Raw genomic sequence first — 24,404 nt, 5'->3', positions numbered from 1 at the left:
GAGAGATGCATGTCCCTTCAAAAGGGATCTTTGTCTCTCCAATATAAGCAGCCTTGTCTCCCTTTTATTAGGTGGACGCAGCATACTGTATTAGATTTTTTTGTCAGGAGCTCAGTGCTCCACGTGCTGTACCTCCAGCACAATTTTTCAAACTGAGGGAGGAGGGATGTGAAGGGGGAGGAGGGATGTGAAGGGGGAGGAGCCGGCTGTGCAGACAATGCTAATTTTAGATTGTGCCACACCTCCGGTTGCAAGCTTCACACCCCTACTGTCTAAGAAAGCTCCAGTGTCCCCTAGTGGATGAAAGAGAAAGGTCTAAAGTAGATTCCAGGTGTGACATTTGCATTTGGAATCTGTTGCTGTCGACTCTCAATATGAGATCCAATGAGCTGCCAATATCAGTGATGCAAGCCATCATTAGGCTGAAAAATCAAAACAAACCCATCAGAGAGATAGCAAAGACATTAAGTGTGGCCAAATCAACTGTTTGGAACATACTTAAAAAGAAAGAACGCACCGGAGAGCTCAGCAACGCCAAGAGACCCGGAAGACCACGGAAAACAACTGTGGTGGATAACAGAATTATTTCCCTGGTGAAGAAAAACCCCTTCACAACAGTTGCCCAGATCAAGAATACTCTCCAGGAGGTAGGTGTATGTGTGTCAAAGTCAACAATCAAGAGAAGACTTCACAAGAGTACATCTTGTGGTGAACCCTCTATATTCAAACCATTGGCGAGCCACAAAAACAGGAAGACCAGATTAGAGTTTGCCAAACAACATCTAAAAAAGCCTTTACAGTTCTGGAACAACATCCTATAGACAGATGAGACAAAGGTCAACTTGTACCAGAATGATGGGAAGAGGAAAGCATGGAGAAGGAAAGAAACTGCTCATGATCCAAAACATACCACCTCATCAGTGAAGTATCGTGGTGGTAGTGACATGGCGTGGGCATGTATAGCTGCCAATGGAACTGGTCCCCTTGTATTTATTGATAATGTGACTGCTGACAAAAGCAGCAGGATGAATTCTGAAGTGTTTCAGGCAATATTATCTGCTCATATTCAGTCAAATGCTTCAGAACTTACTGGACTGCGCTTTACGGTGCAGATGGACAATGACCCGAAGCATTCTGCGAAAGCAACCAGAGTTTTTTTTAAGGCAAATAAGTGGAATGTTATGCAATGGCCAAGTCAATCACCTGACCTGAATCCGATTGAGCATGCATTTCACTTGATGAAAACAAAACTGAAGGGAAAATGCCCCAAGAACAAGCAGGAAATGAAGACATTTGCAGTAGAGGCCTGGCAGAGCATCACCAGGGATGAAACCCAGCGTCTGGTGATGTCTATGCATTCCAGACTTCAGGCTGTAATTGACTGCAAAGGATTTGCAATAAAGTATTAAAAAGTGAAAGTTTGATTTAGGATTGTTTAGCTTATCCCATTACTTTTGGTCCCTTAAAAAGTGGGAGGCACATATAGAAACCGTTGTAATTCCTACACTGTTCACCTGCTTTGGATGTAAATACCCTCAAATTAAAGCAGAAAGTCTGCAGTTAAAGCACATCTTGTTTGTTTAATTTCAAATCCATTGTGGTGGTGTATAGAGCCCAAAATATGAGAATTGTGTCAATGTCCCAATATTTATGGACCTGACTGTACATAAACGATAGAACAGATAGAGATAGAAAGTAGAAACTGTAGATATATCTCTTTATCTGATTCTATGGACCAGACTGTAGAAAAACATTTAGAAAACGATAATAGTAAATTACTTCCTAAGCATGTTTCATCACTTTCAATCAAAGTACCTTCACTGGAAACTTAAGCTGGTTGTACACCTCTGAAACCAAGAGATTATGGCTAAGAGTCTTCCTCATCTTCATGATTCGAACAATAGCTGCATCAATTTGGTACTGTCTGTCCTGAAACACTCGCTCTGTAGTGCTTGCTTGTTCTTCCACCTTTAAAAAAAATAAATAAATTCATGACTCAAGATAACCTAACGCTATACGATAATATTTTCCAAGTTGAACTACAACTGACAGTCTCCATATTTTGATATGCTGCTCTCTACTGTCTCCTGCTTAGTGTCTTCTCTGGTCTTCAGTCATCTGAGCAGCTTGAAGTAACACACTGCTTGCTGAATGCCTTTTTTTTTCTGATAGTTGGTGAGCCTTCCACTCAATATCTGACACAAGCAAGTACTGAAGTATTAAGGCACTTTTATGGAATATATCCTACTGCTTTCTTCAGCAGGGTACAGACAACAGATGCCAGGAGGTTAAGGTCTCATAATGGCAACGATTCAGTGCTTAGAGATTAGTGCTCAGAAATAGTGATCTCATAATAAAAATATGGTAGAGCAGTTTGCTACAGCAGTGAAATGCTACCATTGTCGTTGAATAACTAAACAAAACAGCCTACATATCCTAAAACTGGTTAGCACATCTCATGCCAACATGTGCGCTAAAAGCCACACAGTAAGTACGCAGCGTGCTTTGTTTGTTACACCAACATCAGATTTTCTTAGCAATGCTAATCCTCAAAGTACCGTTTCCTTCATCTGAATCTGGTTGATTCTTATTCTGAACAGCTGATGCCTGAAGTCATCATTGAACGTGAACTTGTCTCCATCATCTACATCTTTACTCCTGGGATTCTTGGTAAGAACTCTGGCTCTGCCACAGGCCAGAGACTGGAGCGTTCTTCTTAATTCACTATCCTCTGACAGACAAGACACATCAGAAAAATTGATGAGTATTTCTTCATTGTACCATAGATAGTCATCTTCAGTAAACATTTATCACTTACCTATGCCAGTAGCTTGTCTAATGTCTTCAAAACTGAATTCTTCCCCTTCATTAAACATTAGTAATACAAGTGTTTGGAAGAGTGAAACTTGCAGCTCTTTTCTCCCCTGCAGAGAGAGAGGGAAAAAAAAAAAAAAAGGAATACAAATGGGCGTATTAGTGAACATTAAAGTGCTTTGACGTTACATCAATAAATCACTTTATTCCTGTACTCGGCAACAAGAGCCTGCATAATCGAGTTACAAAAAATATGGTGTCTATTTCAAATTCACACTTACAAAATGGAAAGTCTCACAGTAAGAGGTTTTTTTTTTTTACAAAATACACACATCTGCACAGCAATTCACACGCAGTAGCTATAATACAAACTTACAAAACCACAGTTAATGAAGCTCTGAACCTCACCTCATTAAATTCTGCTTTTAAGACACATTGCCCTAATGTTGACTGCCATTGCAGCTTCCTACCGCTGTGCTTGCCAAGGTAAAAGGTCTTAAATATCTCTTGCAATTTCACCATCTACAACAGGGAAAAAAAAGCATACATGAAAAGGAATCAAAGGTACATAAATAGCCAGGTGTGTGCACTTTTGGCTGGAGCAGAACTGTCCAAATGACAAAAGCTGAAGTTACTGATAGCTGTTTTTAGACCAGAAGGGGCAGAAAGGGAATCTCTTAATGTGTCTAATGTTAAGTATTGCAGTGCTATTGCAAACAGTACGATGAGCAAAGTATATGGTCTTGGACCTTCAGGCACCCTATAGAAATTTTTATATAGATATATATATATATATATATATTTGTAGATTTCTAGGGATTAGTATTCTTTAAATTTATATCAATGATATATAGGATATCAAACCTCGTATACCAGTCTAATAAATGAGTAAAATCGCATCAGTCTTTACTTTTCCAAGGTGTACATACATTTATTACAAATACTGCCTTAAAATATTCGTAGGATAATTTTTACTAAAACCTATTGGAGTAAAACAATAGTAGGTACACAAATACAACTGAGTTTTTTAGTAGGTACTTAGTAGACAACTTTTTTCTTTTCCTTTATGGATCCCAATACTATATCACCCAACACGCTTAGTCATCTATGGACTTCATCAGGGGTGTATTTAGTATATACTATGAAAGCAATAGATAATTGACTGTTGTTAATAGTGTGGTCCCCTCGGTTAATCTTTTATTCACATTAGTATCAGTAGCTGAGCGGTATCTTTAGCTGGTACCTCCTATCCTTTAATACGTAGCTACCTGGAGATATTCCCTCAGGAAAGTTATTTTCTAGTTACCCAGATTAGTGTTCTCAACCTGCTATCCTGTATTCGGTTAGGTGGCTGCCCGAAGGGTTGCTCTCTGGGACGTATTTCTCTAGTTTTCCAGATCTGTGTTCTCAGCCAATTTTGCATAAAAGTAAAAAAAATCCCACACGTTTTTCAAATCCTTTAGAATATAGATCCCTCTTCCTGCTTCCTTGTCCCTGCTATCCCCCCTGGGTGGGTAAGTATCTCATATACGGAGAATTACATAGTGTAGACATTTACCTCAGGAGGAAGGTGAACTTCCATAGGCACATAGGTTGGCCAGTAACCCATTGTGAGGATATTTACGGTTAACTCGATGTTACCTGGGACATTCTGATTCTGCATATACTAAAACAAATAAAAAAAAATTGATAATGTGCATAATAATACAGAAATATAGTTCAAACAATGCAAATTTATCACTTTCAATGAGGGAACAAAAAAACAAAAAAAAAAAAACACAACAGCCACAAAAACATTGTTGCCTATAGTTCCAGTTGAATCATTGCTTAAAAATTAAGTGATTAGTCCGTTACTTGCATACCTGCTTAAAGTGAACCATTATGTCTTTAGACAATTCCATATCTTTGAACATCCCCTCAAGTTTGCTAGTAAAGGCAGCTCCACATTCTATAGAAAGGACAAAGAAAACAAAAATATATAGTCAGTTCGCACAATAGCATTATAGACATGAGTCTCTGAGCATGGCTAAGGATTGTGACTGCTACCTCTCTACCAGCTCGGTAACAACATCAGTCCTTTCCCATAACAAATGTCATGCCCCGTCCCACAACAGTGTTACGTCCCTTGTCACCCCCAAGACACTTTATTGCAAGGAGATCATGTCGTAGACTGACACTTGAGTTCTAAGAGAATATAAAGGGATACTCTGGAACATAAGTCAAACAATCGAGCTTTAATTGATGGCAAACTTTGCAAGCAGATTTGTTAGTAGGAAGCAGTTGCTGGGGCCAAAACATTAAGGAAGCATAAACTAAAAAAAAGTCTTAACAGTATTATATAAACACTCTACAACACGTTTCAAGGATTTATCGAATTCCTCAGGCAGGAGGTGGACACATCTGCGAAACACATTGCAGAGTGATACACTAAGACTTTTTACATTTTATGCATTTTAAAATGTTGTCTGTTCCAATTATTTTTTATTTAATATTTTGCCATAATGATTTTTACTGTAACTGAAGTGAACTATAAAAATTATGTTTATAAATAGGAAGAAAACAAATTCTATGTTTAATATATTCCAATAACACCACTAATATTTTTATGAATTTGCCAAATGAACAGGTATATTTTTTTCGACATTCATTGTGTAGATATGAGAATGCTGACATGGTCCTGTCGTAATTGACCACACTGACGTTCATCATGTCACCACTGATTAAATGTCAACATACACTAGAATGTTGACAAAACGTTCCGGGGTGATACAGTGGTGACTTCTGCCTAAGTTTGTCAGCTGACTTTTATCTGATGCAGCAATGGTGAACAACATGTTGACTGCATCCAGTCTCATTTGCAAATGGCTCATTATTGATTAAGGAAGATTACACCAATGGATTCAATTTATTATTTTGGTTCAAATCGGCATTTATGCATGTAGATCGGACACCTTGTCAGTGCCCGAGAAATTTGTGCTATGCACTGTCAAGGTCTTTTCCCTGGTCCAGAGCCGGCATCTTACCTCTGAATAACATTTGAAGTGATGGGATGCGACGTCTCCTGAGCTATCCAGGGTGCCATTCCACCACTACTTGCTGATCGGGCACTTTACATTTAGTTGAGCCTTCAATGTCAGCCCGCTTCCCTCGATAAAGCAACTTTGCCTAATAAGCCATTCCTTTAAAAAGACGACTCGTACATTTTATAGTTCTCTTTACCACTGGAGCTGGGAGGGACTCTTTCCAAGCATAATGGGAGACAGATTTTGGTACGCCACTGACCTAGAGGAATGGCCTTACATCTTTGAGGGATTGTCCATGTCTACTTTGAGGGATACATTAGAGAATGGTATTATGTCCACAACAGACTCTGCACTATTTACCCTAAACGTCTCAGATGACTGCTGGAGGAATTGCTCTGACTGGTCCCTTCCTGCATATCTGGTGGAGCTGCCCTACACTCCAACCATTCTGGAAAGTTCTCTCTCTGACCTCCCAGATCCTTAATATTCAGATTCTGTGTGAACAGAAATAAAGAGAAAGAAAACTTACTCTGTTCAGTCTATACCAGAGTTCCCTTCAAACACATCATGGGGTTTATTTATGATGTGTTGGGTTGTAAAACCCAGTCCTTCTGTTCATATTTATGTAAGATATTTAAAAGGGCAATGCTTTTACACGGCTATGCCTTGCTAGTATAATCATTAGCCTTTTAAAAATTGGGCATTAACATGATCAGAAACATCGGGTTAAAACCCCCGTGAAAGCACCTATTGAATTGCAGCAGTCTGGAAATATCCTTTGGCTCAAACCGAAATAGGGTTTGCTGTAGCTTGTCCTTGCATCTTTTCCCATGGTATGGGCTCCGTGGACTTTGTGGCTTAAATCAACTTACTCTATGTTGTTGGTATTTCTATAGCATCACTTCCTGTTAGGACTTTTCTTCTTCGTCAGTTTCCCATGTGTGCAACCTCACCCTTGTCCCTCCTTCTCCTTTAACTCCTTTCCACTCTATCCCCTACCACTTGAGGAAGGAAAGAACACCATGTACACACACACACACACACACACACACACACACACACACACACACACACACACACACAGCTAAGTTCATAAATACTTTGCATATGCTGCAATACATTTTACTTATTGGAGTCTTATGAGATCCTACTGCTTAGGTGTGTTAACTTGTGAATTATTATGTTACTTAGAGCACATCTTAATAAACATACTAAAATCTGAATTTTAAAAATAAGAATTTACTTACCGATAATTCTATTTCTCATAGTCCGTAGTGGATGCTGGGGACTCCGTCAGGACCATGGGGAATAGCGGGCTCCGCAGGAGACAGGGCACATCTAAAAAAGCTTTTAGGTCACATGGTGCGTACTGGCTCCTCCCCCTATGACCCTCCTCCAAGCCTCAGTTAGGTACTGTGCCCGGACGAGCGTACACAATAAGGAAGGATCTTGAATCCCGGGTAAGACTCATACCAGCCACACCAATCACACCGTACAACTTGTGATCTGAACCCAGTTAACAGTATGATAACAAAACGAAGTAGCCTCTGAAAAGATGGCTCACAACAACAGTAATAACCCGATTTTGTAACAATAACTATGTACAAGCATTGCAGACAATCCGCACTTGGGATGGGCGCCCAGCATCCACTACGGACTATGAGAAATAGAATTATCGGTAAGTAAATTCTTATTTTCTCTAACGTCCTAGTGGATGCTGGGGACTCCGTCAGGACCATGGGGATTATACCAAAGCTCCCAAACGGGCGGGAGAGTGCGGATGACTCTGCAGCACCGAATGAGAAAACTCCAGGTCCTCTGTAGCCAGAGTATCAAATTTGTAAAATTTTACAAACGTGTTCTCCCCTGACCACGTAGCTGCTCGGCAAAGTTGTAATGCCGAGACCCCTCGGGCAGCCGCCCAAGATGAGCCCACCTTCCTTGTGGAGTGGGCCTTTACAGATTTAGGCTGTGGCACGCCTGCCACAGAATGTGCAAGTTGGATTGTGCTACAGATCCAACGTGCAATCGTCTGTTTAGACGCAGGAGCACCCATCTTGTTGGGTGCATACAATGTAAACAACGAGTCAGTTTTTCTGACTCCAGCTGTCCTTGAAATATACATTTTTAATGCTCTGACAACGTCCAGTAACTTGGAGTCCTCCAAGTCGCTAGTAGCCGCAGGCACCACAATAGGCTGGTTTAAGTGAAATGCCGAAACCACCTTAGGGAGAAATTGAGGACGTGTCCTCAATTCTGCCCTGTCCGAATGGAATATCAGATATGGGCTCTTGTATGACAAAGCTGCCAACTCTGAAACTCTCCTGGCAGAAGCCAGGGCCAACAGCATGGTTACCTTCCATGTAAGGTATTTTAATTCTACCGATTTTAACGGCTCAAACCAATGAGATTTGAGAAAATTTAGAACCACGTTCAAATCCCACGGTGCCACTGGAGGCACTATTGGGGGTTGTATATGTAGTACACCTTTTACAAAAGTTTGTACTTCAGGCACTGACGCCAATTCCTTCTGGAAGAAAATTGATAAGGCCGAAATTTGAACTTTAATGGACCCCAATTTTAGGCCCATAGACAATCCTGCTTGCAGGAAATGTAAGAATCGACCCAATTGAAATTCTTCCGTTGGAGCCTTCTTGGCCTCACACCACGCAACATATTTTCGCCAAATGCGGTGATAATGTTGTACAGTCACTTCCTTTCTAGCCTTAATCAAGGTAGGAATAACTTCCTCCGGAATGCCCTTTTCTTTTAGAATCCGGCGTTCAACCGCCATGCCGTCAAACGCAGACGCGGTAAGTCTTGGAACATACAAGGTCCCTGCTGAAGCAGATCCCTTCTTAGAGGTAGAGGCCACGGATCCTCCGTGAGCATCTCTTGAAGTTCCGGATACCAAGTTCTCCTTGGCCAGTCCGGAGCCACCAGTATCGTTCTTACTCCTCTTTTCCGTATAATTCTCAGTACCTTTGGTATGAGAGGCAGAGGAGGGAACACATACACTGACTGGTACACCCACGGTGTTACCAGAGCGTCCACAGCTATTGCCTGAGGGTCTCTTGACCTGGCGCAATACCTGTCCAATTTTTTGTTGAGGCGAGACGCCATCATGTCTACCTTTGGTTTTTCCCAACGGTTCACAATCATGTGGAAAACTTCCGGATGAAGTCCCCACTCTCCCGGGTGAAGGTCGTGTCTGCTGAGGAAATCTGCTTCCCAGTTGTCCACTCCCGGGATGAACACTGCTGACAGTGCTATGACATGATTCTCCGCCCAGCGCAGAATCCTTGCAGCTTCTGCCATTGCACTCCTGCTTCTCGTGCCGCCTTGTCGGTTTACGTGGGCGACTGCCGTGATGTTGTCGGACTGGATCAACACCGGCTGACCCTGAAGCAGCGGTTTTGCCAGACTTAGAGCATTGTAGATCGCTCTTAGCTCCAGTATATTTATGTGAAGAGACGTCTCCAGGTTTGACCACACGCCCTGGAAGTTTCTTCCCTTTGTGACTGCTCCCCAACCTCGTAGGCTGGCATCCGTAGTCACCAGGACCCAGTCCTGTATGCCGAATCTGCGGCCCACTAACAGATGGGCAGTCTGCAGCCACCACAGGAGAGACAACCTTGTTCTCGGTGACAGTGCTATCCGCTGATGCATGTGCAGATGCGATCCGGACCATTTGTCCAGCAGATCCCACTGAAATGTCCGTGCATGGAATCTGCCGAATGGAATCGCTTCGTACGAAGCCACCATCTTTCCCAGGACTCTTGTGCATTGATGTACTGACACCGTTCCTGGTTTTAGGAGGTTCCTGACAAGTTCGGATAACTCCCTTGCTTTCTCCTCCGGGAGAAACACCTTTTTCTGAACCGTGTCCAGAATCATTCCCAGGAACAGCAGACGAGTTGTCGGGGTCAATTGAGATTTTGGAAGATTCAGAATCCACCCGTGTTGCTGAAGCACTACCTGGGTTAGTGCTACACCGACTTCCAGCTGTTCTCTGGACTTTGCCCTTATCAGGAGATCGTCCAAGTAAGGGATAATTAATACGCCTTTTCTTCGTAGAAGAACCATCATTTCGGTCATTACCTTGGTAAAGACCCGAGGGGCCGTGGACAAACCAAACGGCAGCGTTTGAAACTGATAATGACAGTCTTGTATCACGAACCTGAGATACCCTTGGTGTGAGGGGTAAATTGGGACATGCAGATAAGCATCCTTTATGTCCAGGGACACCATGAAGTCCCCTTCTTCCAGATTCGCTATCACTGCTCTGAGTGACTCCATCTTGAACTTGAATTTCTGTATGTACAGGTTCAAGGATTTCAGATTTAGAATAGGTCTTACCGAACCGTCCGGCTTCGGTACCACAAATAGTGTGGAATAATACCCCTTTCCCTGTTGTAGGAGGGGTACCTTGACTATCACCTGCTGAGAATACAGCTTGTGAATGGCTTCCAAAACCGACGTCCTTTCTGAGGGAGACGTTGGTAAAGCAGACTTTAGGAACCGGCGAGGGGGAAACCTTTCGAACTCCAGCATGTAACCCTGAGATATTATCTGCAGGACCCACGGGTCCACTTGTGAGTGAGCCCATTGATTGCTGAAAATCTTGAGTCGACCCCCACCGTTCCTGGGTCCGCTTGTAAAGCCCCAGCGTCATGCTGATGGCTTTGTAGAAGCCGGGGCGGGCTTCTGTTCCTGGGCAGGGGCTGCGTGCTGCCCTTTCTTACCCTTTCCTCTGCCTCTCGGCAGATAAGACTGTCCTTTTGGTCGCTTTTTATAGGAGCGAAAGGACTGCGGCTGAAAAGACGGTGTCTTTTTCTGTTGTGAAGGGGTCTGAGGTAAAAAGGTGGATTTGCCGGCAGTTGCCGTGGTCACCAGGTCCGAAAGACCGACCCCAAACAATTCCTCACCTTTATATGGCAATACTTCCATATGCCTCTTGGAATCCGCATCACCTGACCACTGTCGCGTCCATAAACTTCTTCTAGCAGATATGGACATCGCGCTTACTCTTGATGCTAGAGTACAAACATCCCTCTGAGCATCTCGCATATAAAGAAAAGCATCCTTTAATTGCTCTAGAGTCAATAAAATACTGTCCCTATCCAGGGTCTCAATATTTTCAGTCAGAGAATCCAACCACACTACCCCAGCACTGCACATCCAGGCTGAGGCTATTGCCGGTCGCAGTATAAAACCCGTATGTGTGTATATACTCTTCAGTGTAGTTTCCAGCCTCCTATCTGCTGGATCCTTGAGGGCGGCCGTATCAGGAGACGGCAACGCCACTTGCTTTGATAAACGTGTGAGCGCCTTATCCACCTTAGGGGGTGTTTCCCAGCGCGCCCTAACCTCTGGTGGGAAAGGGTATAATGCCAACAACTTCTTTGAAATTAGCAATTTTCTATCGGGGGTAACCCACGCTTCATCACACACATCATTCAATTCCTCTGATTCTGGGAAAAATACAGGTAGTTTTTTCACCCCCCACATAATACCCCTTTTTGAGGTACCAGCAGTATCAGAGATCTGTAACGCCTCCTTCATTGCCGTGATCATATAACGTGTGGCCCTATTGGAAAATACGTTTGTTTCTTCACCGTCGACACTAGATTCATCTGTGTCGGTACCCGTGTCGACTGACTGAGGTAAAGGACGTTTTACAGCCCCTGACGGTGTCTGAGACGCCTGAACCAGTACTAACTGGTTTGCCGGGCGTCTTATTTCGTCAACTGACTTTTGCAGTGTGCTGACATTATCACGTAATTCCATAACTAAAGCCATCCATTCCGGTGTCGACTCCCTAGGGGGTGACATTACCATCATCGGCAATTGCTCTGCCTCCACACCAACATCGTCCTCATACATGTCGACACACACGTACCGACACACAGCAGCCACACAGGGAATGCTCTAATCGAAGACAGGACCCCTTAGCCCTTTGGGGAGACAGAGGGAGAGTTTGCCAGCACACACCAAAAGCGCTATAAATGTATAAAAACAACCCTAGAAGGTGTTGTTTACTATATATGCGCTCTTAATATATAAATATCGCCAATTTATGCCCCCCTTCTCTTTGTTACCCTGTTTCTGTAGTGCAGTGCAGGGGAGAGTCCTGGGAGCCTTCCTCACCAGCGGAGCTGAGCAGGAAAATGGCGCTGAGTGCTGAGGAGAATAAGCTCCGCCCCTTTTTCGGCGGGATTTTTCTCCCGGTTTTTAAGAAACTGGCCTGGGTCAAAATACATACATATAGCCTTAATGGGTATATGTGATGTATTCCTTTTGCCACTAAAGGTAATTATATTGCTGCCCAGGGCGCCCCCAGCAGCGCCCTGCACCCTCCGTGACTGAGTCAGTGAGCCGTGTGACAACAATGGCGCACAGCTGCAGTGCTGTGCGCTACCTTTATGAAGACTGTGGAGTCTTCTGCCGCCTGTTTTCCGGACCTCCGTTCTGCCGTCTCTTCAGCGTCTGTAAGGGGGATCGGCGGCGCGGCTCCGGGACGAACCCCAGGCTGACCTGTGTTCCGACTCCCTCTGGAGCTAAGTGTCCAGTAGCCTAAGACTCCAATCCATCCTGCACGCAGGTGAGTTGGAAATCTCTCCCCTAAGTCCCTCGATGCAGTGATCCTGTTGCCAGCAGGAATCACTGAGATGAAACCTAAAAAAAAACTTTTCTAAACAGCTCTTTAAGAGAGCCACCTAGATTGCACCCTCTCGGACGGGCACAAAAACCTGAGGCTTGGAGGAGGGTCATAGGGGGAGGAGCCAGTACGCACCATGTGACCTAAAAGCTTTTTTAGATGTGCCCTGTCTCCTGCGGAGCCCGCTATTCCCCATGGTCCTGACAGAGTCCCCAGCATCCACTAGGACGTTAGAGAAATAGCATTAAGCAACTCAACACCACAAACATTTTAGGTATATTGTAAAGCACTTTTTCAAAGATTTATTAGATACAAGAGAAGCATACAGTAGGTGAAACCACCACTAGCATTCTTTTAGGAACAAATAATGAAACCATAGTTCTCAAAAAGATAAACTTTTTTTAATAAAAAAGTGTAGAACTCTTACCATGCTTAAGTTTGGAAAGCATAGACTTTTCAGCATCCACAGAAGCACTTTTCCCAACCAATAGCCTCTTGGCCAAGTCTTTTTTGTAGAAAGCCTCAAACACATCCTTTCCTGTAAGATCCACCAGACCATCACAATCAAATTTGTGCATAAAAGCAACATACAGTATAAAAAAAAAAAAATGACCCGACATTTAAAAGGCTTTGTAAAGCTGTAGTGCTTGATATTGTACGGGGGTCCTTTGCAAGTGACTTCTAATAGTTTTCATTCTCTTGTACACTTTGTAAATTATCTCTAATAGAATGCCTCTGCTTACTCAAACCTACAGTATATACCTTAGCAAAAATCTAAGCGCACTGGACTAAATTGAGCCCCACATCACAGATAAACTGCACAACTACAGTTTTGTAAGGAAAGCTAAAAAGGAGAGCTTAAAGCACAGACATTTCTGAAAAATAAATGCATATATGAGATTGCTTTGTGCTTCTTTAACCACTTAACTGACGATTTTTCCCCTTTAAAAGCGTTAACATTGTTTTTTTTATATTTTAATTTAATAAAGTTGAAAAAGTAGGTTTTAAAATATTTAAACATTATATTATGCACATCTGCAGAACGGATTTCCTCGTCAAAAACGGGGGGACAGTGTGGGACGGTGCAGTTGCATGAAATCGGATCATGCCAGTTAAGTGGTTATTAAAAGAGGAGTCGTTTTGATTTAGGATTTTACAGAGCAGTTCATATATAAAAACACTTATTCCACTTTCATTTGGTCCACAGTACTACAACATCTGAAGCAAGCAGCTGGTTTAATGCTAAACTGTAATATTTGAACATGTGTTCAGCCATGCACCCAACGGCACTGCTAACCAACAAAATGACTGAGATGTCGTATGTTACAAGTACAGGTTGAGTATCCCTTATCCAAAATGCTTGGGACCAGAGGTATTTTGGATATGGGATTTTTCCGTATTTTGGAATAATTGCATACCATAATGAGATATCATGGTGATGGGACCTAAATATAAGCACAGAATGCATTTATGTTACATATACACCTTATACACACAGCCTGAAGGTAATTTTAGCCAATATTTTTTATAACTTTGTGCATTAAACAAAGTGTGTGTACATTCACACAATTCATTTATGTTTCATGTACACCTTATACACACAGCCTGAAGGTCATTTAATACAATATTTTTAATAACTTTGTGTATTAAACAAAGTTTGTGTACATTGAGCCATCAAAAAACAAAGGTTTCACTATCTCACTCTCAGTCAAAAAAGTCCGTATTTCGGAATATTCCGTATTTCGGAATATTTGGATACTAGATACTCAACCTGTATTACATTACGGAAACCACGTACCATAAATAAACCTAAATATTATCATAATTTTATCCAACATCTTCTCCAGCTCTTCATCTGTAGCTTCTTTGTTCCCTGTTCGAAGTTTGGAATCTACATATTTGGCTGTTTATAAAAAATAAAAATAAGGCATGTGATAATGTGCAAGACAAATTCAAAAATGTGCTTAAATACTAGAAGTAATAGAATTAGACTGCACAGGTTTTTCAGAGACAAAAGATAAACCATAAAAAGGAGGCTATGAAAGGAAAGAAAGGTCATACAGTATGTGACAATAATATTGTACTTATTTGCAATTAAAGATACTATGTGTTTAAGCAATTACAAATAGGTACTGTAAGGTCAATAATAAGATTTTACTTACTGGTAAATCTATTTCTCGTAGTCCGTAGTGGATGCTGGGGACTCCGTAAGGACCATGGGGAATAGACGGGCTCCGCAGGAGACATGGGCACTTTAAGAAAGAATTTAGATTCTGGTGTGCTCTGGCTCCTCCCTCTATGTACCTCCTCCAGACCTCAGTTAGAGAAACTGTGCCCGGAAGAGCTGACAGTACAAGGAAAGGATTTTGGGAATACAGGGTAAGACTCATACCAGCCACACCGTATAACTTGTGATAACTTTACCCAGTTAACAGTATGAACAATCAAAGAGCATCAGATAAACTCTGATGCAACTATAGCATAACCATTATTTAAGAAATAACTATATACAAGCATTGCAGAAGAAGTCCGCACTTGGGACGGGCGCCCAGCATCCACTACGGACTACGAGAAATAGATTTACCGGTAAGTAAAATCTTATTTTCTCTAACGTCCTAGTGGATGCTGGGGACTCCGTAAGGACCATGGGGATTATACCAAAGCTCCCAAACGGGCGGGAGAGTGCGGATGACTCTGCAGCACCGAATGAGCAAACACAAGGTCCTCCTCAGCCAGGGTATCAAACTTGTAGAACTTTGCAAAGGTGTTTGAACCTGACCAAGTAGCTGCCGGCAAAGCTGTAATGCCGAGACCCCTTCCTTGTGGAGTGGGCTTTAACTGATTTTGGCAGCGGCAACCCAGCCGCAGAATGAGCCTGCTGAAACGTGTTACAGATCCAGCGAGCAATAGTCTGCTTTGAAGCAGGAGCACCCAGCTTGTTGGATGCATACAGGATAAACAGCGACTCAGGTTTCCTGACTCTAGCCGTTCTGGCTACATAAACCTTCAAAGCCCTACCACATCTAGTAACTCGGAATCCTCCAAGTCACGAGTAGCCACAGACACCCCAATAGGTTGGTTCATATGAAAAGATGACACCACCTAGGCAGAAATTGTGGACGGATCCTCAATTCTGCTCTGTCCATATGGAAAACCAGATAGGAGCTTTTATGAGACAAAGCCGCTAATTCTGACACACGCCTAGCCGAAGCCAAGGCTAATAGCATGACCACCTTCCACGTGAGATATTTTAACTCCACGGTTTTAAGTGGTTCAAACCAGTGTGACTTCAGGAAACTCAACACCACGTTCAGATCCCAAGGTGCCACTGGAGGCACAAAAGGGGGCTGAATATGCAGCACTCCCTTTACAAACGTCTGCACTTCAGGCAGAGAAGCCAGTTCTTTTTGAAAGAAAATAGACAGGGCCGAAATCTGGACCTTAATGGAACCCAATTTTAGGCCCAAAGTCACTCCCGCCTGTAGGAAGTGAAGGAAACGGCCCAGCTGGAATTCCTCCGTGGGGGCATTCCTGGCCTCACACCAAGCAACATATTTTCGCCATATACGGTGATAATGTTTAGCCGTCACGTCCTTCCTAGCCTTTATCAGCGTAGGAATAACTTCATCCGGAATCCCTTTCTCTGCTAGGATCCGGCGTTCAACCGCCATGACGTCAAACGCAGCCGCGGTAAGTCTTGGAACAGACAGGGCCCCTGTTGCAACAAGTCCTGTCTTAGAGGCAGAGGCCATGGGTCCTCTGTGAGCATTTCTTGCAGCTCTGGATACCAAGTCCTTCTTGGCCAATCCGGAACAATGAGTATTGTTCTCACTCCTCTTCTTCTTATGATTCTCAGCACCTTGGGTATGAGAGGAAGAGGAGGAAATACATAGACCGACTGGAACACCCACGGTGTCACTAGTGCGTCTACAGCTATCGCCTGAGGGTCTCTTGACCTGGCGCAATACCTCTTTAGCTTTTTGTTGAGGCGGGATGCCATCATGTCTACTTGTGGCAGTTCCCACCGATTTGCAATCTGCATGAAGACTTCTTGATGAAGTCCCCACTCTCCCGGGTGGAGGTCGTACCTGCTGAGGAAGTCTGCTTCCCAGTTGTCCACTCCCGGAATGAACACTGCTGACAGTGCTCCGACGCGATTCTCCGCCCAGCGAAGAATTCTGGTGGCTTCCGCCATCGCCACCCTGCTCCTTGTGCCGCCTTGGCGGTTTACATAACCCACTGCAGTGATGTTGTCTGACTGAATCAGCACCGATCGGTCGCGAAGCAGGGTCTCCGCTTGACGTAGGGCGTTGTATATGGCCCTTAGTTCCAGGATATTGATGTGAAGGTAAGTCTCCTGCCTTGACCACAGACCTTGGAAATTTCTTCCCTGTGTGACTGCTCCCAACCCTCGGAGGCTTGCGTCCGTGGACACCAGGACCCAGTCCTGAATGCCGAATCTGCGGCCCTCGAGAAGGTGAGCACGCTGCAGCCACCACAGGAGAGACACCCTGGCCCTGGGGGATAGGGTGATCAGCCGATGCATTTGAAGATGTGATCCTTACCACTTGTCCAACAGATCCCATTGAAAGGTCCTCGCATGGAACCTGCCGAAGGGAATGGCCTCGTATGATGCCACCATGTTTCACAGGACTCGCGTGCAGTGATGCACTGACACCTATTTTGGTTTTAATGGGTCTCTGACCAGTGTCATGAGCTCCTGAGCCTACTCCATCGGGAGATAAACCCTCTTCTGGCCTGTGTCCAGAATCATGCCCAGGAAGGGCAGACGAGTCGTAGGAATCAACTGCGACTTTGGAATATTTAGAATCCAGCTGTGCTGTTGTAACACTTCCCGAGAGCGTGCTACGCTGATCAGCAACTGCTCTCTGGACCTCGCCTTTATGAGGAGATCGTGCAAGTATGGGATAATTGTGACTCCTTGCCATCGCAGGAGCACCATCATTTTCGCAATTACCTTGGTAAATATTCTCTGTGCCGTGGAGAGACCAAACGGCAACGTCTGGAATTGGTAATGACAATCCTGTACCACAAATCTGAGGTACTCCTGATGAGGTGGATAAATGGGGACATGAAGGTAAGCATCCTTTATGTCCAGAGACACCATAAAATCCCCCCCTTCCAGGCTTGCTATGACCGCTCTGAGCGATTCCATCTTGAACTTGAACCTTTTCAGGTATATGTTCAGGGATTTTAAATTCAATATGGGTCTGACCGAACCGTCCGGTTTCGGTACCACAAACATGGTCGAATAGTAACCCCTTCCTTGCTGAAGGAGGGGAACCTTGACCACCACCTGCTGAAGATACAATTTGTGAATTGCAGCTAACACTATTTCCCTCTCTAAGGGGGAAGCTGGCAGGGCCGATTTGAGGTAACGGTGAGGGGGCATCTCTTCGAATTCCAGCTTGTATCCCTGAGACACAATCTCTATAGCCCAGGGATCCACCTGGGAGTGAACCCACTTGTGGCTGAAATTTCAGAGACGCGCCCCCACCGGGCCTAGCTCCGCCTGTGGAGCCCCAGCGTCATGCGGTGGATTTAGTGGAAGCCGGGGAGGACTTCTGTTCCTGGGAACTAGCTGTATTGTGCAGCTTCTTTCCTCTACCCCTGCCTCTGGCAAGAAAGGACGCACCTCAGACTTTCTTGCCTTTTTGTGATCAAAAGGACTGCATCTGGTAATACGGTGCTCTCTTAGGTTGTGAGGGAACATATGGCAAAAAATTTGACTTTCCAGCCGTAGCTGTGGAGACCAGGTCCGAGAGGCCCTCCCCAAACAACTCCTCACCCTTGTAAGGTAAAACCTCCATGTGCCTTTTTGAGTCGGCATTGCCGAGTCCACAGGACCCTTCTGGCAGAAATCGACATTGCATTTATTCTAGAGCCCAGTAGGCTAATGTCTCTTTGAGCATCTCTCATATACAGGACAGCGTCTTTTATATGCCCCAGGGTCAGCAATATAGTATCCTTGTCCAAGGTATCAAGTTCCTCAGATAAGGTATCTGTCCATGCTGCTACAGCACTACACATCCAGGCCGACGCAATCGCCGGCCTTAGTAAGGTACCTGAATGTGCATAAATGGACTTCAGGGTACCCTCCTGCTTTCTATCCGCAGCATCTTTTAGGGTGGCCGTATCCTGTGACGGCAGGGCTACCCTCTTGGATAAGCATGTTAAAGCTTTGTCTACCCTAGGGGAGGATTCCCAGCATAACCTGTCCGTTGGCGGGAAAGGGTACGCCATAAGCATCCGTTTGGAAATCTGCAGTTTTTTATCTGGAGATTCCCAAGCCTTTTCACATAACTCATTTAGCTCATGTGAAGGGGGAAAGGTCACCTCTTGCCTTTTTTCCCCATACATATAAAGCCTCTTGTCAGGGACTGGGGTTTCCTCTGTGATGTGCAACACATCCTTCATTGCTATAATCATATAACGGATGGCTTTAGCCAATTTAGGCTGTAACTTTGCATCATCGCAATCGACACTGGAGTCAGAATCCGTGTCGATATCTGTGTCAACAATTTGGGATAGTGGGCGCTTCCGAGACCCTGACGGCCTCTGCGACATAGGATCAGGCATGGACTGAGACCCCGGCTGTCCTAAGGCTTCAGCTTTATCCAACCTTTTATGCAAGGAAGTAACATTATCATTTAAAACCTTCCACATATCCATCCAATCGGGTGTCGGCGCCGACCCCACATTCATTTGTTCCCGCTCTGCTTCCACATAGCCTTCCTCATCAAGCGTACCGACGCCCACACACACAGGGGATGCTCTTTTTGAAGACAGTTCCCCCACAAGGCCTTTTGGAGAGACAGAGAGAGTATGCCAGCACACACCCCAGCGCTATATGTCCCAGGAATCACACAGTAACTTAGTGTTAACCCAGTAGCTGCTGTATATACTGTTTTTGCGCCTAATTTATGTGCCCCCCCTCTCTTTTTACCCTCTTCTACCGTGTTTCTGCAGGGGAGAGCCTGGGGAGCTTCCTCTCAGCGGAGCTGTGGAGAGAAAATGGCGCTGGTGAGTGCTGAAGAAGCCCCGCCCCCTCAGCGGCGGGCTTCTGTCCCGCGTTTCTGTGTAAAAATATGGCGGGGGCCCATGCATATATACAGTGCCCAACTGTATATATGCCCACTTTTGCCAAGAGGTCTCTAATTGCTGCCCAGGGCACCCCCCCTGCGCCCTGCACCCTACAGTGACCGGAGTATGTGGGTGTAGTGTGGGAGCAATGGCGCACAGCTGCAGTGCTGTGCGCTACCTCAGTATGAAGACTGGAGTCTTCTGCCGCCGATTTCGAAGTCTTCTTGCTTCTTTCACCGGCTTCTGTCTTCCGGCTCTGCGAGGGGGACGGCGGCGCAGCTCCGGGTCGGACGACAAAGGGTGAGATCCTGTGTACGATCCCTCTGGAGCTAATGGTGTCCAGTAGCCTAAGAAGCAGGACCTATCTTCAGTGAGTAGGGCTGCTTCTCTCCCCTCAGTCCCACGTAGCAGAGAGTCTGTTGCCAGCAGATCTCTCTGAAAATAAAAAAACCTAACAAAATACTTTCTTTTATAGCAAGCTCAGGAGAGCTCACTAAGTAGCACCCAGCTCGTCTGGGCACAGATTCAAACTGAGGTCTGGAGGAGGGACATAGAGGGAGGAGCCAGAGCACACCAGTACCCAAATTCTTTCTTAAAGTGCCCTGTCTCCTGCGGAGCCCGTCTATTCCCCATGGTCCTTACGGAGTCCCCAGCATCCACTAGGACGTTAGAGAAATTGGTAATGACAATCCCGTACCGCAATTCTGAGGTACGCCTGATGAGGTGGATAAATGGGGACATGAAGGTATGCATCCTTTATGTCCAGAGTCACCATAAAATCTCCCCCTTTCAGGCTTGCAATGACCGCTCTTAGCGATTCCATCTTGAACTTGAACCTTTTCAGGTATATGTTCAGGGATTTTAAATTCAATATGGGTCTGACCGAACCGTCTGGTTTCGGGACTACAACATGGTCGAATAATAACCCCCTCCTTGTTGAAGGAGGGGAACCTTGACCACCACCTGTTGAAGATACAATTTGTGAATTGCAGTTAACACTGTTTCCCTCTCGTGGGGGGAAGCCGGCAGGGCCGTCGGTGAGGGGGCATCTTCTCAAAGTCCAGCTTGTATCCCTGAGACACAATATCTATTGCCCAGGGATCTAACAGGGAGTGAACCCACTTGTGGCTGAACTTACGAAGGCGTGCCCCCACCGGGCCTAGCTCCGCCTGTGGAGCCCCAGCGACATGCGGTGGATTTTGTAGAGGCCTCTGCACTCGCCTCTGGCAAGAAAGGACGCACCTCAGGCTTTCTTGTTTCTTTGTTCGAAAGGCTGCATTTGATAATGTCATGCTTTCCTAGGCTGTGCAGGAATATAAGGCAAAATATCAGAATTACCAGCTATAGCTGTGGAGACCAGGTCCGAGAACCCTTCTCCACACAATCCTCAGCCTTCCATATGCCTCTTAAGTCGGCATCATCTGTCCATTGCATATTCTACAGGACACGTCAAGCAGAAATCGACATAGCTTTGACTCTAGGACCCAGTACACTCATGTCTCTTTGGGCATGTTATATATATATATATATATATATATATATATATATATATATATATATATATATATATATATATATATATATATATATAATGTTGCAAGGACTGGCACTCCTTAGGATCCAAATAAATGATGTAATTGCCTTGGTGCCAGATATAGGTGATAATAGCAGAGTGAAGAAAGTCCGGCAATTTGTCACTAGAGGTTATAATATCACCCGTCTGATGGACATTAAACATCAGGTGTTAACTACCCAACGTGAGGATTCTCTTGTTCCAAAAAATCCCACTGAGAAACGGGATAGTAGAATTCCATTTGTCCAGGAATTCCATCCTCTTAACCAGAAGATTATGGAAAACGGTAAAAAACTGTGGCCTATAATCACGGCAGATCCTGATTTAAAATTTCTTCATAATCACAAGCTGATGCCAAGCTACAGACGAAACCGTAATCTTCGTGACATACTTGTCAAAAATGACATCTCACATATGGACACAACTGTTTCCAGGACTTTTCTAACACGACGGCCTGGTTGCTACAAGTGCCTAGGTTGCACTACATGTCGCTCTATGGAATGTGGTTCTTTCTTTACTCATCCACATTCTGGTATTAAAATTAATATCAAACATGTTTTAACCTGTCAAAGCTCTTATGTCATCTACTATATTAAATGTCCATGTGGCTTACTATATGTGGGCAAGACCATCCGACAATTTAAGGAAAGGATGGCACTGCACCGTCAAGCCATACGCTCCGCCCTTTCTGGCACCCCTCAAGAACAACCGGTCGCCCGCCATTTTCGTGAAGCTAAACACACATTGGCAAGTTTGCGACACAAGGTCATTGACCATATTCCTGCCAATATACGTGGTGGCGACCGAGGTACCCTGTTATTACGTAGGGAAGCCCGTTGGATTTTTGAGCTCCGTACACTTTCACCATACGGTCTCAATGAATCCAACAACTTGGGGTGCTTTCTTTAGTCATGTATAGGCTATTCTTAATGGCCAATTCTTTTGCTGCCCTCATAGTGTCTGATTAAACATCGATCTTAGTATCATGTTAATATTTACAATTTTTTTTCCACGTTATAAAATTAGCATATACCAGTAGATACAGGTACCATTGTTATTAGTCTGAATTTTTAACATAAAACCAGGCTATCAGCATAATAGATTTTTACCATACTACTAATCAGTGGATTCCATTGGGTGTATGTTGTTATATATGCTAATTTGTTATTACATCATTGTAATGCAGTATCTATATTTAATATATGTTATGCTTCTGTAGCACTCACAGCAGTAACCTTTTGCACACCTGATGTCGTTTTTCACTTTTGTACACATGTCTTTTTAAAGTGTATTACTCTGTGTTGTTATAGCGCTGTGAATGCCTCCGGCGGGTTACTATGGAAACGGCGCTGGAGAGCGCGCGTCGCTACGGGGTGACGTCATCATACCCCGTCCAGGAAGCAAACACAGCGTGCGGGATGGTTTGTCTGGTGTGGTATATAAGGTAAGACTATTTGATTTGTAAACTGTTCTTGTCCTGACGAAATTTATGTTAATAAATGAAACGTTGACTCTTTGAAGCTGCGCTGTCAGCTCGTCATTTAAACCAGCTATCTGCTGTTCAGCAAGTCCTTTGAGTGCCGGACTTTCTTCACTCTGCTATATATATATATATATATATATATATATATATATATATCTATATATATATCTATCTATCTATATCTATCTATCTATCTATATCTATCTATATATCTATCTATCTATCTATATATCTATCTATCTATATCTATCTATATATATCTTAAGACAGCATTATATATATATATATATATATATATATATATATATATATATATATATACACATACATACATACATACATACATACACACATATACACACACACACTTACTAGGGTCTCAATCTCTGCTGATAAGGTACCTGTCCACGCTGCCACAGCGCTATAAACCCATGCCGACACAATCGCCGGTCTGAGTAGTGTACCAGAATGTGCACGCTATCTGCAGGATCCCTGAGAATAGCTGTTACGTCAGGGCTACCTTTTGGGCAAACGTGACACCCTAGGGGAAGATTCCCCTCATATCCTGGCCCTAGTGGGGAAAGGATACTGCCTGAGAATTCTTTGTGGGAAACTGCAGTCTCTTGTCTGGAGATTCCCGCTCTTTTTCATCATGAGAGGAGGGAAATTTACCTCAGCTTTCTTCCCCTTAAACCATACTTGCCTACCCTCCCGGAATGGCCGGGAGGCTCCCGAAAATCGGGTGACCCTCCCGCCCCCCCGGAAAGGTGGGCAAGCCTCCCGCTTTCCCCCTCGGCCGCCCGCAGCAGTGAACAAGTAGGCGGGCCGAGGGGGGTCCGATGACGCGATTCGCGCTGAATCGCGTCATCGTAGCTCCGCCCCCCCCCCCGCTATGCAGCGCCTCGTTTCTCAGCACAGCACAGCGGGGGGTGGAGTCACGATGACGCGACCCTGATGCACACCCCCGGACCGCCCATCCTGCTGCCGGCCACGCCCCCGGACCGCCCATCCTGCTGCCGGCCACGCCCCCATTCACCTACAACGCTGCCTCCTCCCGGAGGAGGAGGCAGCAAAGTAGGTAAGCCTGCCTTAAACATATGTACCCTTGTGTCAGGGACAGATGAGTCATCAGTGATATGCAAATCATCTTTTATTACAATAATCATATATTGAATACTTTTCTGCCATTTTGGCTGCAACTTTGCATTATCGTAGTCGACACTGGAGTCAAACTCCGTGTCGATATCAGTGTCTATTATTTTGGATAGTGAGCATTGAGAGACTCTGAAGGTCTCTGCGACATAGGGACAGACATGGGTAGATTTCCTGTCTGTTCTCTAATCTTTTGTGCAATAAATTCACCTTAGCACTTAATTACACATATCCAAACAGGTGTCGGCGTTGTCGACGGAGACACCCTCTCACACACATATTTGCTCCATCTCCTCCTTAGGGGAGCCTTTTACCTCAGACATGTCGACACACGTACCGACACACCACACACTCAAGGAATGCTCATCTGAAGACAATTCCCCCATAAGGCCCTTTGGAGAGACAGAGAGAGAGTGTATGCCAGCACACACCCCAGGAATAACACTAACTTAATGTTAACCCAGTAGCTGCTGTTTATATTGATTTTTGCGCCTAATTATGTGCCCCCCCCCTCTTTTTACCCTCTTCTACCGTGTAACTGCAGGAGAGAGACTGGGGAGCTTCCTCTCAGCGGTGCTGTGGAGAAAAAACATG

The 24,404-nt window shown here is 44.5% G+C and overlaps 1 protein-coding gene across 1 annotated transcript in view; it reads right to left on the bottom strand.

The window, feature by feature from the left end:
• The window catches only part of CUL4B (cullin 4B), a 220,999-nt gene that overhangs the window by 56,015 nt on the left and 140,580 nt on the right, over positions 1-24,404 (bottom strand). The window contains exons 13-20 of the mRNA XM_063937225.1: positions 14,297-14,401; positions 12,926-13,036; positions 4,677-4,762; positions 4,373-4,480; positions 3,223-3,336; positions 2,819-2,924; positions 2,559-2,731; positions 1,816-1,968 (exon numbers count right to left, since the gene is read on the bottom strand). Of these exons, the coding sequence (XP_063793295.1) occupies positions 1,816-1,968; positions 2,559-2,731; positions 2,819-2,924; positions 3,223-3,336; positions 4,373-4,480; positions 4,677-4,762; positions 12,926-13,036; positions 14,297-14,401 (956 nt within the window). The remainder of the gene's footprint in view (positions 1-1,815; positions 1,969-2,558; positions 2,732-2,818; positions 2,925-3,222; positions 3,337-4,372; positions 4,481-4,676; positions 4,763-12,925; positions 13,037-14,296; positions 14,402-24,404) is intronic.

Source organism: Pseudophryne corroboree, chromosome 8 (genome assembly GCF_028390025.1).
Source record: "Pseudophryne corroboree isolate aPseCor3 chromosome 8, aPseCor3.hap2, whole genome shotgun sequence".
NCBI classification, from domain to species: Eukaryota; Metazoa; Chordata; class Amphibia; order Anura; family Myobatrachidae; genus Pseudophryne; species Pseudophryne corroboree.
The sequence above is the reverse complement of the archived record's forward strand: the minus strand, read 5'-3'. Positions and strand labels throughout refer to the sequence as shown.